General features: G+C 37.2%; 1 protein-coding gene across 3 annotated transcripts in view; it reads left to right on the top strand.

Annotated features, from left to right (window-relative positions):
• Window positions 1–15325, top strand: part of RNGTT (RNA guanylyltransferase and 5'-phosphatase) — a 173852-nt gene that overhangs the window by 130065 nt on the left and 28462 nt on the right. Inside the window, exon 14 of one of the 3 annotated variants that reach the window (XM_048298788.1) lies at window positions 9937–10003. The exons of the other annotated variants lie outside the window; for them this stretch is intronic. Within the exon in view, the coding sequence (XP_048154745.1) occupies window positions 9937–10003 (67 nt within the window). The remainder of the gene's footprint in view (window positions 1–9936; window positions 10004–15325) is intronic. 3 annotated transcript variants of the gene reach the window in all.

Genomic DNA, 15325 nt, shown 5'->3' with positions numbered 1-15325 from the left:
CATCAGGATTTGGTGATGTATTTCATCTTAATTATCAACATAACCCCAGAGATTATCTTTTAGTACCTCTGTTTCTGCAGGGATTTCATTTTGGTGGCTAAAAAAACCCATATTCCTGACTAGATGCCTTTATCTTTTTGGTGGGTGCAAACAAATCCACTACCTTTTCAAGTCTCCCTAACTTTCTTGGTTGTTTCCTGTTTTTCCACGTGATCAAGTGAAACTACTGGACAATTTTTTTACCAGTTTTCTACTTGGATATGCTTGAGACTTTTTTTTCATTATCTCATTTATTTCTTCTATATCTTACTTGTTGTTAGAAATCTGTTTTTCTTAAGTAACTCTTAAAACACTGAAAATGTCTTTGTTTTGACTTTAAAATATCTGTAATGAGACTTCATATTTTCTTGAAGGCTCGGGATACAAAGCTTCGTGTTGTGGTATCAATTCTTCACTTATTCTGTGAGTTGAATTTGCTGTATTGTGGTATCTGATACATTTTAAAAGATGGCCAAGGTGAAAGGACCCTATGGGGTCATAGACTAGAATGTGGATTTATGGTGTTCTAGTGAGGCCACTGCAGAGCTGTGTGAGTGCTCTCGCTTTGTGATACATGGATAAATCTGGGCAGAGTTGCATCACAGCCAATGTCAGGCAGATCTTTCAGCAAATTGGGAATAGTTCCTAACTCCTGTCCTATATTTCAGTGAGATGAAAGGGATGATATTCAGAAAGAAAAATTGATGTTTACTGTCAGAAAGAGATTCTAATAGTGAAATCTCTTGAACTACGTAATAACCTCCCAAAGGAAAAGGCAAGCAGCCTCATTTTCCAGATAATTTATGGCCAGCCTGGCCAAATTGCTCATTATACTACAGGGAGTAATATTGCATTGGTGGAGGAATGGGCATGATTATTTAATAGGTACTTTTTGTTTCTATTTAGTTTTCCTTTCTATTTTTTTATGGATAGGTTATATGGAAATGTAGTCAAAATGCTTCTTTATGTTATTTGCCTGTAAAGCAAAGCCAAACAGACTTTGGACAAACATTAAAATATTATCAGCACTGGACATTAATGCAGCAAACAAAAAGAAGTGCTGTTTGGAAACATCTGATGTTGTGGTTTTATTTATCAGGTGCAGGAACGTGCCTTGAAAAAATCTCCCTGTCTCTATGAAAGTGTTTGTGTACAAACACTCCCACTCCCCCCAAAAAAGCCCACTACAGCCAAACACTTCTTCAGAAACTGATGCAAATTAAATCCTACTAATGCAAAGTAAACCTTCATATTGGTCAGTTTATTCTTTTTGATGGTGTGGAATCACTTGCAGACCATTACCTCAGATATGAGCTCACTTCAGTTTGCAGTTTCAAGCCCTCTAAATGTAATTTTTATTTCATTTGGTATATAACAGTGGTGACATTGTTCAGTGGAAGTATGTCTTTCAGGGATCAGTTACTGCCAAGATTCCCATTATCAATAGTCAGTGACAGATAGTGATTTACTGTAGGGAGTGAGGTAGTTCAGTGAAGCCTTTCAAGTACCACACATAAGAGCTCGAAGGGCAATTAGCACGTAACATTGATATTGTTGCCTGAGTTGCATGTGCTTGAAAGCACCATGCTTATTAATATGACACATGGCACATGCTATTGTAGTACTGTTGTGCAGGGCTGAGGGTGTTAGATTCAAGTCTGTAGTTCGTGCTACCCACGCGTTTTTCCCTGGCAATATTGTGTAGAATACACTTTTATGTTATTGCACTCACCATTAACTTGGCTTGGACTATTCTGCAAATTTAGAATTCATGGACTGAAAGAAGTTTACTTACATTTCTGGGGGGTTGTTTACTGTAGAGATGAATTTAGCATTATAAAACTCTTTACAGTCTCTTTTTTTACACTGTAATGTATTCCTTCCCAAGCTTTTTACCCTCATGTTCTACCCGAGGGTTTCTTGCATTTTTACTATGTAACCATAATATCTCTTTCAGTTCCCTCACAGCTTTTTTCAGTTTGTGCTCTAATTTGAGGAAGAATGTCCTAAATCAGATATACAGTCTATTTGCCTACTCCTTACCACGATGATTATACTAGAATAGCTTATATTTGTCCACGAAAAATGTTTTCTTGCTTGACTGATGAGTAAGAATTTTTGTTAGAATATTTTCATAGCCCGAACAGGTGATTTGATAAAAGCACTGTGGAAAGCAGGAGACAGCTTTTGTGTCTTGCCTGCGAAGCCCCTGTGTTGCCATTGTCCTTGTTCTTCATGCTCTGCTTCTGGGAACTGTCAAGTTCTTGACTCTCTATGCTTCTGGAACAAGATGAAATGCATGTTGTTTGCAGACCATATATGCATGCCAGTTTAAATTTACAAGCACTGTTATTAGCCTTTTTCAGAACTTGTATTGGATCCTTTTATATATTTTAAAATATTTCATAAGATCTAGTGTAGTGTTTTCACTATGTTACTCTTACAGTAGTCGGTGAATTAAATTAACAAAATAATTAATGATGTTGAAAAAAATAAAATATAGGAAGCTAATTCTTTTGACCCTAACATAATTTATGTTACTGTTTATGCTTTTCTGATTTTCTTCTTGTTTTTATATTCCTAAAAAATACATAATTAGAGTTTTAAAGCAATAGGAAATGATTACCGTAAGTAAGAAGCAAAATATAATTGGAAAGTCACTGTAGTAGAATTCAAGTGATTCTTCAAGAAACTACTTAGGAAGCTGCATCTCTTTCTATGGCTATGATATTGCAGCACAGTGCAGTTTTCCTTCCCAGTTCAAATGAACACAGGATAAAGGCACAATATTTATTATGTTCGTAAAAGGACATCAGCTTCGTCACATGAATATGGTGTCCTTTCTGCTGTGTCATAGTGCTTTATTTGTGCTCTGGTCATCATGTTCAATAATGACATAGTGAAATAATTTCTTTGTGTAATTGAATACAAAATTTATAACATTATGTATGAAAGTTACCTTTATCCTCAAAGCTACCTATGAAGAACATTCAAGCAGTGTTTGAAAATGTAGTTATTTAACTTACAAAGGTGTTAGTTCTGTTGCCAGGGCTATTGTTCACCTGTCTTCATGACTTCTAACAGTCATTTCTGCCTGAAATGTGCAAATGCATCCGGAGTGATTTTCAGCGACATTTAAAAGCACACATGGAGCATATCAGTAGTAGTCTTTGTATATGCTCATCACACAAAAGATACATTTTAAAATTAAACATAAAAACATTCATAACTAATATTGATCCCCATTATATAGCTATTTTAAATATGGGAGTTTAGACTGTGAATGTGGTCACAGAGATTTTCCTAAAATTTTATTCTGACTCCCCAATTTATATTCAAAATAGGGTGTGTTGCATTTTTGGCCTTAATCAACAACTGATGTGTACACTGAGGTGTTCTTACAATAAAGATGCAGATGTGCAGAAAGATCAGTAGTCCCACTGAGTGTCAGGATATTTTTTTTCTTCACAGCTGTTCCAGTCTTGGGACACATCTTTTCAGGATTCAAATCTTTTCACTACCAACCTCTCTGAAGAGTGCAAGTCTGCCCACAGCATATGAAGTTGTTACATCAGTTCCCAGTGCCAGTGTAGCTGCTTTTTGCTGCTTCTGACTGTAACTGGAAGTAATGCATGTATCTTAATCCCTTTATCTCATCATCTCATCAGTGGAATTCCTCTTTAATTGTTTCTGATAGGGCAAGATCCCTCCAGGCAGACACCAAGGATGTTTCAGGTATCAATCCACTGTTCATATAAACCAGAAAAAAACGTGTCTGATCTGGAGAGAGCCCTTTCGGTTAAGAGAACAGACCACAACAGAAGCTGCCCCTTGTCCTTTGCAGAAAGCAGTCAATTCCATCCATGTTGTCATTAAAAGTAGAGACAGACACGTACAGCATCAAGATGAGTTTTGGAAGTTTCTGCAGTTTTGCATGCCCTCAAATACCTTTATGATTATAAATTACAACAGTGAAGTTTTATTACATCCAGCAAAGCTTTGGTGGCAGGCTATAGCACTTACCAAGCTCCTAAAAACAAACACAAGCTTATCTAGAATCAAACTCATTTAGAGTCAGGTGCTCTGGTAGTTGCAGGAGCTGGTGGAACAGGCAACCATCAAGAATAAAACCAGAAATAAACTATCAAACGACTTATGTGGAGCAATGAACTACCCTTCAAACACAATGTATGTCGAGTTAAATTTTAGAACTGCCTAATAAAATACGGCAAGACATTATTTGATAAATTGTCATCAGTTCTGGAATTTTGTGAGTGCTTTTGTTGAAATGTAAGGAAGAAGTTGCATGTTCTGTTTCCTAGGGATAGTGAGTAACTGAAGCATTGCTGTAGGCAATTCTGTGCCTGCCACTGCCTGTTGCCGGGCAGCTTTCTTCCTGAGAAACCAGACACCTCAAGCCATATGCCTGCTCATTGGTTGTCATTTTCCTTCTACATGTACCACCATTCCAGTGCCAATTACCTCTTTTCAGCCCTCCTACTGCACACACTGATTTTTCACTTCATACTCCCTGCTTTCCAAGCCTATCCGACCTCTGTACTGTTGGCTAGAGCTGCAAGTCTGTGTCCCTGCACAATATGTCACCAGTCTTGCACCCACCAGAGCAAGCGCAGGAGCTGCTGCCTCGCACAGGAGCAAATTACCGCGTTCAGCTAATCTGCAGTAACTTGCTCCTGTGAGAGGTAGCGGCTCCTGGCTCCTCCCTGCACCTTTGTTTCTTTGCATGCTCCTTTCTGGAAACATCCTTCCATAATCTGCACAAGAGCACTAGGATCCAGGTAGCCTAGAGGGAAACAACTGGTTTGTGTACGAACCACTCAGAAGTTAATGTGTTCATCTCTAGTTTGGGTGGCCCTGTGTGGTAACCTGAGTGGATTTTCAAGGCAGCTTTTGAGTGTGAAGGGGTGGGCATTTGGGGTACAGATCAAGCTGTAGTGGTGTCTTCCGGGTACACCTCCCAACAAGATACGGAGAAACTCTTCAACACCTGCTTTTCTGCTTTCACAAAATACTACATAATGGCCAAAGCATTGATGGGTTGGTGAGTAGTGCCTGAATTTTTGTCAGTATTACCTTGAAATCGCAAAATGGTTTGGGTTGGAAGGGACCTTAAAGATCAAGTTCCAAACCTCTGCCATAGGCAGGGACACTGTCCACTAGACATAGCCAGGTGGCTCAAAACCCTTTCCAGCCTAGTCTTCCAGGGATAGGGCATCCATAGCTTCTCTGAGCAACCTGTTCCAGTGTCCCACCACCCTCACAGGAAAGAATTTCTTCCTAATACCTAAATCTAAACCTAGCTTGTTTCAGTTTAAAGCCATTCCCCCATGTCCTATCACTACAGGCCCTTATAAAAAGTTCCTCTACAGCTCTGTTATACCCCCTTTAGGTACTGAAAGGGTAAGTCACCTTCGTTTTAACATGTATTAGTAAGTTAGCAGGAACAGACTGTGTGTGGAGAAGAGGAAATGATCAGGCTCCTTCGAAATGTGCTGCCCTCATAAAGTCCATAGCCAAGGGTCACTCTGCTTCCCATGGCCAAAGGCGATAGCAAGGAGGCAATGGTACTGGGAATGTCCCAGCCCCCAGACAAGGTCAGCTATGCTCAGGGAGGATGAACTCTGTGGTAAATCAGTTTCCTCTGCTCCCATTCTCTAATCCTTTGGTCTTCTCCAGCTCAGAGCTCTACCGCAATGCTTTTCAACCCAGAAGGTTGCTTTTTCACTCCTTTATATCTTTCTCATCCCTTGTGTTCTACATCCCCTGCTATCCCACAGTGCCTTACTCCAAGTTTCCTTTTACCCAAGTTCTTAGTCCTGTCCTGTGTTTACATGCATTAACCATCGTCATGTCACTTTTTTCACCACGCATTTTTGGATCACCAGGCCTGACCATGCCTACTCCTATGGTTAACTTCCCCCACAAACAGCAGTGCCTGGCTCTTGCAGCTTGGATTTTGAAAACATTGTGTACGTTTATATCCTGGAAAAGACCAAATCTAGGGGAATTTAGTGATAACTATCTATCTATAACTATATATCCATCATTTTCTTGGTACTGGAAGGGCCTTTAAAATCTTGATATTATATTGTCAAAACTCTGAAATGGTTTGTCCTGACACTTTTTGTGTTTTTATGTAGTTCGCATTGAAATATAACTGTGCAGCCCTAGCATGCACATTGAGCTAGAGGTCTGCTCACTTGAGTGTGTAGGAGAGGAGAGCATAGAGTCATGTTATATATGGACAGTATGTCTTAAAGAACTACTGTTTCTTGGAGTCATGTTTCTTTCCTTTGATGTACAGAAAAATATGGGAATTATATTAATAATGTATTGAATGGAAGAGACTACAAATAAAATACGTGACAGTCAGTAAGCTAGGCAACTTTATATATTGTTTTGTATTCTTAAATAAAAATAAATGTGTCTAAGTGCCATTAAGCATTCCTATTTTTGATGATTGTTTCTCATAATTTTAAGGTAATTATTTGAAGTGAAATTCAAAGGTGATAATTGTGCTGTGAAACTGTCATCACTGTTTCATAGCCTGCTATCGATTTTGGCCAATTACAAGTCATGTCCAACTTTTATCAGGGTTTGGTGTTGAGTACTGTTGATGGTGTTTTAAGAGCAGAATTGTGCAATTGTTAAACTAAGAAATAGAAGACTGACATTTAAAAGAAAACATTGGCATATAAGTCCTTATAACCAAACCTGCTTACCATTGGCAAGTCTTTAAAGGCAAAGGGTAATTAGCTGAGAGTATTAGGAGAGAATATCAATTTAGACACACTGAAGTTTATACTATAAGTTAATTTTAGGCACTTAAAGTCCACCCTGGTGTTGGGATACAGATCTCCAAAACCAGCTATGTATAGTTTGAACTTTCTGACTAGAGAGAGGTACATCTAAGTGGTCATTTAGAGGTCAGTTGTGCTGAGTTTCTGTGGGTGAAATGGAATTTGGCATATACTCCTCTGTCTCGCCCCTCTCTTCAATGGCACATGGCTTTTTGGTACTGCCACTGGTGGCTGCTGAGGAGATGGTAACAGTCTTTCAGTAGTTTGGCTTATTCAGAGCCTCAGTGGTGACTCTTGTCACAGCCTGCCTACCTCTCCAAGCTCTTCTGTGTGAGCTCAGTCTCTGAAATACAGAGATTATGTTCATAAGAAAGATCTGGACTAACAGAGTTTAGACTAGTGATGAGATTGGGTATTTTTTTAATTGCTCAGACCATTTAGGGGCCTAAACCCTGGGTATTTCAGAACATCAAATGATGATCCTATTAGGGTACTCATTTTAACCTTCTTGAGTTCTTAAATGGAAACTGAGTACATGTTGGTGATACAATTTTGAACTACAGAACTCAAGAGGAATATGTAAACTAGAAAAATATAAAATGCAACCTCTTATTTAAGGAAGGGAGAGCTACAAATAACTGTTCCCTAAAAATTTTCCTAACATTGCATTAACATTGCTTTTGGAAGTGCCATGTGAATACAAATAAAAAGATGTAAGTAAAATGCTTTTTGGCAGAGGCAGTGAAAGATGAATAAATAGTAATCAGCTTGTACTGTGTCAATATCAATCTTATTAAGGAAGCCAAGTCTTGCAGTTCATTTGGAGCGTACATCAGTGATAGCAACTTAAACTGTGTAGACAACTGGCAGTCTTCTGGAAAGGCCAGTCTTAAGGTTCCCCGGATGTTTGTTACTTCTAACTAAACCAATTCTAGAGACTTAGATTTTTAATGGTCCAACTTTTTTATCCACGTTGAAGAAAATGTAAAGAATAGCCACATGGGAATAATCACACTGAATGTCTTCTCTTTTTTAAGGTCCCCTACTAGAAATATAGCTAGTCGATTATTTTGTTTTTCTTTTCTGTCTTATAATAATTATGTGCAGTTCTTATGAAGAATACTTTGTTGCTTTAAAGTGCCTCTCTGAAATATGATGACCTATCTCGAATCCTTTTTGCAGTCTCTTTAAACCTTCTTTGCTAATTACTTCCCATATGCTTCTTTCCATTTAGGAAACAGTTAAATATTTTCTGATTTTGCTTTATAGCTCCAGGAGAAAGTTTGATCAATATGCTGGATTTTCCAGTTCCAGACACCTGAGTTCTGAATAAATTTGACTTATTGTGACTGAAAATGCGCTCAGTATGCTTATCCTGACATATATAGTGCTGAACCATTGCAAAACAGTACAAGTCTTCCCGATGGAGTCTGGCAGACTGATAGGGAAAGGGAGGAATCCTTTTTCCTGTCTGTACTGTGGATGATGTGGTCTGATCCTTATTATTCTTTCCTTCTTTTGGGTGTTTCTGTCAGTGCACTGGAAATTTTTATATCCCATATCTAATTATGGAAGGGTTTTTGAAGAGTGATAGTTCAACACCTCTTCTTACTTAACTGTTTTATATGTGTGAATGTTTTGACTTTGTAATTTTGCTGAGTTCCACCAATTCCCACTGTTAGTGAACCAGTTTAAACTCATACATATCATATTGTTGTCAGAACTGGGAATAATCAAGATCATACTAAGATGTGTATGTTCTGTGGGGTCAAAATTATTTACTGCCATCTGAGTTTCTGTTTTCTTTTGTTTATGAAAACAGGCCTGGCAATGGTGAGAAATGAGTTGAAAATGACAGGTGGCTTAGTTATAAAAAATATATTTAACTCATTATGAATTATAGGTGTGTATATATATATTTATATATGCTCAATAATGTAAGAAAGAGACACCTCAGTGTCATTGCTTAAGCTGAATGATGCCTTCATTCGTGCTTATTTGTGGCTATTTAATTTAATTCATATGTGAGGCCTTATTGCTAAAGGGAATGAGACTGAAAGAAAATTGAAAGAAAATATGAAATAGCAAACACTTAATGAAAACTTGGAGCTACTGAAGAATATGATGGGTTTTCAGTGTCCCTTTTAATCAAAACAGAAACTCTTTCTAGGGTTTGTAGTCAAAAAAGTTCTCATTATTAAGAAAAACCTGTATTTTAGTGCAATGCTTATGAGGCTCTAAACTGAAGAGAATGATTGCCTGGACTTTGCTTAGCAAGAGGAACATTGTAATTATCCAGTCAGAGCAGCTCAGTGCTCTCCTGCCCTTTTTGCTGGCCGGTGATGTTCTTGTCAGCCTGTTCGTAACAGCAGTGCCCTAATGTTCCTCTGGAATTTGGAGCTTGTGTACTGATAGCATTGACTTGCACAGTGTCTGCAGAAATCGAACTCTTTTCCAGAAGTATGAACAGTCATTTGGGACAACTTACCCACTGTCCCTCTGGATCTTGGTGGTGTACGTGGCAACTTTATTAAGACTTGAACAGAACAGCAAGCACAAGCTCTATCTGGGGCTCTTTTTATTTAGCAAACCATTAGACAATATTACAGAGATTCTCTGTTCTTTCTCTACTTGTAGTGATGTCGTTTTTTTATTACTGCATGCTTTTATGTGCCCTAATCTGTTTTAACTCTTGGGCTTGCTGCTCTGAGTGTATGTGTTTACTATTCTTTTCTCTTGCTGTTTCTTTGTCTCTATTGGTCTCTAGAAAAGGCACATACCTGCCATTCTTCCACGTTACTGAGTGACATCCATCACAAAGAAGCCTGTGATATGATTTTGTTGAAGAGCTGCTTGCAACATAAACACGAATTACTGGTGTGCATCCATCTTCAATGCACGTCTTTCCTTTTTTATAGTAGTCCAAACAGAATTGTGTAATCAGATTTGCAAGGGTAGCTCTTGTTGTTGTGGTGAAGATTGTTACCCTGCCAGGGTTTGGTAACAATTACTGCAGATGCAGAAAAAACTTATGCATGTAAAGTGATATCTTAAAAGATTTTTTTCATTTTTTTAGGCTACTCACCCAGAATGTTGGTCTTCTTTATGTTGGAAACTTTGACAGACCTTTTGCACAAATTAAGGTACGATTAATAAACTGTGGGGAAGGGGGCTATTTCAATTATTTCACTTCTGTATGATTTAGAGAACTTCAAGAATTCGAGTTACCAATATGACTTCATACCATGAATCTGGGTTTGCTTTTGGTTTAATCTGTGCACTTAACTTGTCAAAGAAGTTTAGTTTTTCCAATAACTTTTTGATTAATTTTGACTCTGGTTTAATTACCAGAAGGTTTTCTTGTCAGAGACATTTCAAAGCAAAGCCACTTTTGAAGCCCTGTAGTTCTTTAAGTGATCCTTGACAGGGAAGACTCTGCAGTAAAAAGCACAGATTGTTTTCCCAGTATTATTAGATTTATTATGAAAGACTCATACAATTGTTGGAAAATATCTTGTGTTTTATGACTTATTGTTTCTTTTTCTTCAGTGGAACTGTAATAGTTTCATGTTTCTAATTGCCAGTTGCTAATTAGTTGTTGTCTTGTCACTTGCAAACAAAAATGTTTTACGAGGATATATGGACTGATTCTGATGAGTATCATTGGTATTTTCATTAGAACAAAGAGAGGGAGGCATTAGCATGTCAGCCATTACACTGCGATGTGGAAATGTGGTGTCTGTTTTAGAATGCTGAAGTGTTCCCATGTCCTAGATGATACCTGTAATTTTTACATATTCTACACTCTTAGCTTCATTGTTTGCTCCATCATGTCCATATGCTTGTGCTTCAGAATTTTAAACGCCTTGTTTTTGTTTTACATCAAAATGAAACAATTTCTAGAACTCAGATGTATTCTGTTCCCATCCCTAATTATGTTACTAAGCAGTATTCCCAACTGTATCTAGCAAATATTTTTTATACCTTAAACCTTGGTACTGTATTAAAATTACTTTAAAATAAGAAATGCATGCTTTTCATCTTCCTATTTCCCTTTCTCTCATCTCCCCAGTTCCTACACGTGTATTATTCAGTTTGGCTGGTAACCAAACAATTAAAATGTTACTTGCATGAAACATCTTGCCAGAAGTTTCTTAAAAAATAACCTTGTATACTTTTGTTGATAACTCTTCAGACTAGTCTTCTTTAAAAGCTTTATTAAAGTTCTTAACTGTTCTCCCATTCTAAATGAGGCTCTGTTTCTACCTGTTCCATCCACATATAAGTATAATAAGTAGAAATATGGGAGGTTTTCTCCATGGCTGGGAAGAGTTTAAGTCCACTGGGTGGAAGTGAGAGAGAAGAGGTGAATGCCCCACTTGCTTTCAGCCACTTGCAGTCAGCAGTGGTACTCCTCCTAATACTTGGGGCCAGGGAGGGCCCTTCTGCTCACAGGCCAGCTGCACAGAGATGCTGTACAGGATCCAACTGCAGGACTGAGTGGCAGATCACTAGCAAATGCTTTGGGAAAGAGGGCAGTAACAGGATAAATACAAAGCATGCAGACAGCTTCCTGCAATTTGCGTGCAGGGCCTTCTCTGCTGGAAGTGGTATCTGCATTCCTGTTGCTTAATAGACTCAGTTGTACTTCCTTCCCTTTCACTAAATTTTTCACTAAATTTTCAACGTACAAAGCCATAGCATCATTGTGAGTTAAGGTATTATTTTATTTCTTTTAAATCTATTGCCAAATTATTCTTTTTGGTTCAACCTAGGCCTTATGTCAAAAGAAATGGTAAGCAGTCATTCTCTATTCCTGATTTTTATCTTCCTCTCCACATTACCCCATCTTGCATCCTCCAAACCACAGAAACCTAATCTATTTAATTGCTCCCGGAATCCAACCTGTATCTCCAATCAATACCCTCTTTTTTTGTTCTACATACCATTATGTGTTTCTATTGTTGCCTTTTTTAGGGTAGAGGATGGCATAGTGTTGAAGATACGGGCACAGTAGTGTTTTCTGTTGTGTCTGCAGTTCTTTATGTATGGTACAATGCTTGGTAAATACCTGACATACAGTTAATTTGAGTAAGTTAATACTAGACTTTTTGGTAATACATCACTGGTGTAGTCTTATCCTAAATGAGACCATAGAGTTGTGTTTGCCATAGAATAGGTAAAGTGGATAATCAAATTTCAGTTGCTGCCTTCAAAAAACAAAGCCTATTTTCCACTTAATTACTGTATTGATATGTTTGAATAAGGTACTTCCACAAGCTGTATTCTATGAAATGTAACTTATTTTTGGAGCTACAGGCATATATATGGGTGTATGTTTGCACACTGTTGCTTTGCTTTGCTTCTATTGCTAAAGGCAGTGTTGAAGTGGTGAGCTGATAGGTGTGGCTTGTTACTACCTTCAACTGGGAAATGGCATGTAGTTAACACAGACTAAAAGCTTTTGAAATTGAGGCTCCTCTCTGATTGCTTGAGATTCTAGAGGGATGTTTGCTGCATGGCAGCAGGAGGAACTAGTATAGAGTGATGGGGTCACAACTTCATAGAGATTTTCAGCACCACAAAAAAAGGAAAAGGGAGTGATAATTCACATTGAGTTGGTCCTGCAAAAAGAAGTTTATGTACTCTGGAGATACACAGTGGTCTTTCATAACTGTTGACACAGGTTTCTTTCATTCTTCCCCCAGCACTTCTTCAGGTGTTTAATATGCATTTGCTAATGATCCCATCAGTTAAAAGACCAGTGAGCTACATATAGTCCTGGAATATATATAAGGCAGAGTCTTTATAACCTTTTAGTTCAAATATGCTTTTACACACTGTGTGATAGATTGGTCTCTCTCTTTATAAAAATTACCCACTCATGTTCATTTGCAAGTGTTACGTATTCTATTAAGATACAGCATTTTTTTGCCAAATGTATGCATTAAGGAATGCCCCAAACCACTACAGTCCTCTGCCAGTGTAGATTTATTACTCGAAGTGGACCATTATTAGGCAGCAGTACTTCCAGTGCATTTTAGTGCACTTTCAGTTGGACAAGTAGGAATGTTACCACGTCTTTGAAATATTCATAATAAACATATAAACTGCCATGCTATTACTCATAAATTCATGTTTCAATTTATGTGCATTTACAAAACTGCAAAAAGAAAATCTCCTTATCAAAGTATCCCTTCCCAAAAGCAAACAAGTTTGATTTTCCAAAACTGTGCAGGAAGTAATTGCACCAATGTCTTTGATGATGAAAAACTGTAGACGGCAATTCTGGGAAAAGAGTTTGAAATACTAACATCTCTTCTAGGATGATTTTTCTATGTCTTTCTTTCTTATATCAATAATTCATTAATATATATTAATATTTATAGTGTTTCTGAGACATAGCTGAACTGATAAGATTAACTGAAATTACCTGATCTTCCTCCTTAACTTGCTTTCAGTGGTTGTGCTTGATAGGTATTTGATATCTGTACTTCATTATGCAAGAGAAATGTGAATCATTTACTCCTGAAGCTTTTGAATCCTGCATCTGGTAGCAGATGGATACAAGAAATGGGAAGAAAGTTCCTGGCTAGAGGCTAGTTCCCTGCCTGGAACTTAACTTTTCTAACAATGTGCTAGTTCGTAGGTATTGCAGGATTTTGTATGTTGCTGCTTTGAACAGAGTTTATGATAGAACTTTGAAGTTTTTGCACAGTGTTTGTGATTGCTCTTGTTCTAGCGTAATATTTAGTGAGTTTCAGGAAGTTCAGTGACTTATATAAATGATGGATGTTTCAGTTAACTTCTGAGACTCTTAATTAATTATTTGAAAATTCTGCTGTGGTAATGGTTTCTCATTTTTTTTCCAGGGGATTGTTCTTAAAGGTTATATTGAAGGAATCAATTCAATAGAGGGTAGTTACTTTTAATAGTTTAATTTGTTTCTAAATAAAATTATTCTAAATTATTGTTTAATTCTAATGTACATTCAAAGTTGTTGTAGAACAGTTTCACCATAAATGTTTGCTTTCAGTATCTTTTCCCATTTAAGCTGTGTTCATAGTAGTAACAGTAGTAGTTACTGTCATACACTGCTGCTTTCTTTCAAAAAACTCTGTAGCAATGCAATGATTTGCAGCTTTCTTTGGATCTTAAGTGGCTGTATTTATTAAGTATCTCTTGGAAATTTGATGAAATGAAAAAGGTTTGTGTAAGTGATAATCTTGATCGAGGAGATAAAGTATTGTCATCAGCTGGAATTAACTGACAAGCTTTCTTGTATCTTTTTTCCCTAAATATTGTTAGTATTTTTTTTTGCTAACAATGAACCTATTAAAGCAAAAACTTTATCATAGAAATGTTGTGTTTATTAGAAGTAACTAAAACCATTGTCCCAGCATACATAATAATTGCCCAATGGAAGGGTATGTTACTGGGCTTTTTTGACATGTTGTTTTTAAACTTGAGATTTGATCAGTGTAGATTACAATGAAAACTTAGCTACATTATATGCAATAATTATATCTATAAAGAAAATCATAATGCTTAATCAATTTATTGGGATCGTCAGTTTTTGCAGTTTAGTTCCTAGTAGCTTCTGGGGTTAGGGGAAGCAGTTCAGTACACTGTGTTCTCCATTATTAATAAGTAATGAAGCTTCTGGCAGTCTTTACTAGTAGAGCTAATGACTAGTTTCATTTTTTGGCCTTCTTAGCACATTAAATTACCATTTAAATAAAGATTAATTACTACTATTTTATTTTTAGTATTTTAAGAGTAGTTATTAAAAGTTTCATAGTAACTACTACTTTGTTCAAAATAGAATTGTTCGATTTAATAGAATATGAGGACAGTTACATTGAAAAGAATATTATGAAAATAATGTGTTGTTAGTATTTTGGTTTTATGATAGGATCCCAGTGGAAAGATTCTAAGTTTTAAGTTTGCTTCTGGGAAATTTGCTGCTGGAGTTACAGCAGTCTTGCTGTCAAGGACTAGCAAGGAATCAAGATCTCTGCTCTGACCTGCACCTCAATAGCGCAAATCTGTGATTTTATTAAACTTGAGAACAGTGTTGGTGATTGGTGAGACAGCTAAGTTGACCACCTACACTCTGGGAATGTTGTTTGGTACTGAACTGTTATTTGTCCAGCTGCCTCATTTTCCCTCGGCAAATACACTTCTAAGTTAAAACATGATAAAGCATAGTAAAGTTCTGCCAGAGAGAGGCCTTGCAGCAGGTAATCACCCTAAAATAATTTCTTTGATCATATCACATCAAAACCTGTAGACTCTCCAGATACAAATACATCCACCGTTACTTTAAGATCTGCAGGCAACTTCTCAGCACCCCAGAGAATTTACTGTAATGTTCCCAAGAGCTGAAACCTCATGAACATAGCTCCCTTACCTTTGTCCAAACACACAGGCTGAACTGATGTCTGGGAACCAGGTCAGACATC

The sequence above is a fragment of the Corvus hawaiiensis genome, chromosome 3, assembly GCF_020740725.1.
Source record: "Corvus hawaiiensis isolate bCorHaw1 chromosome 3, bCorHaw1.pri.cur, whole genome shotgun sequence".
Lineage (NCBI taxonomy): Eukaryota > Metazoa > Chordata > Aves > Passeriformes > Corvidae > Corvus > Corvus hawaiiensis.
Note: the sequence above shows the minus strand (reverse complement) of the source record. Positions and strands in the feature narration are given on the sequence as shown.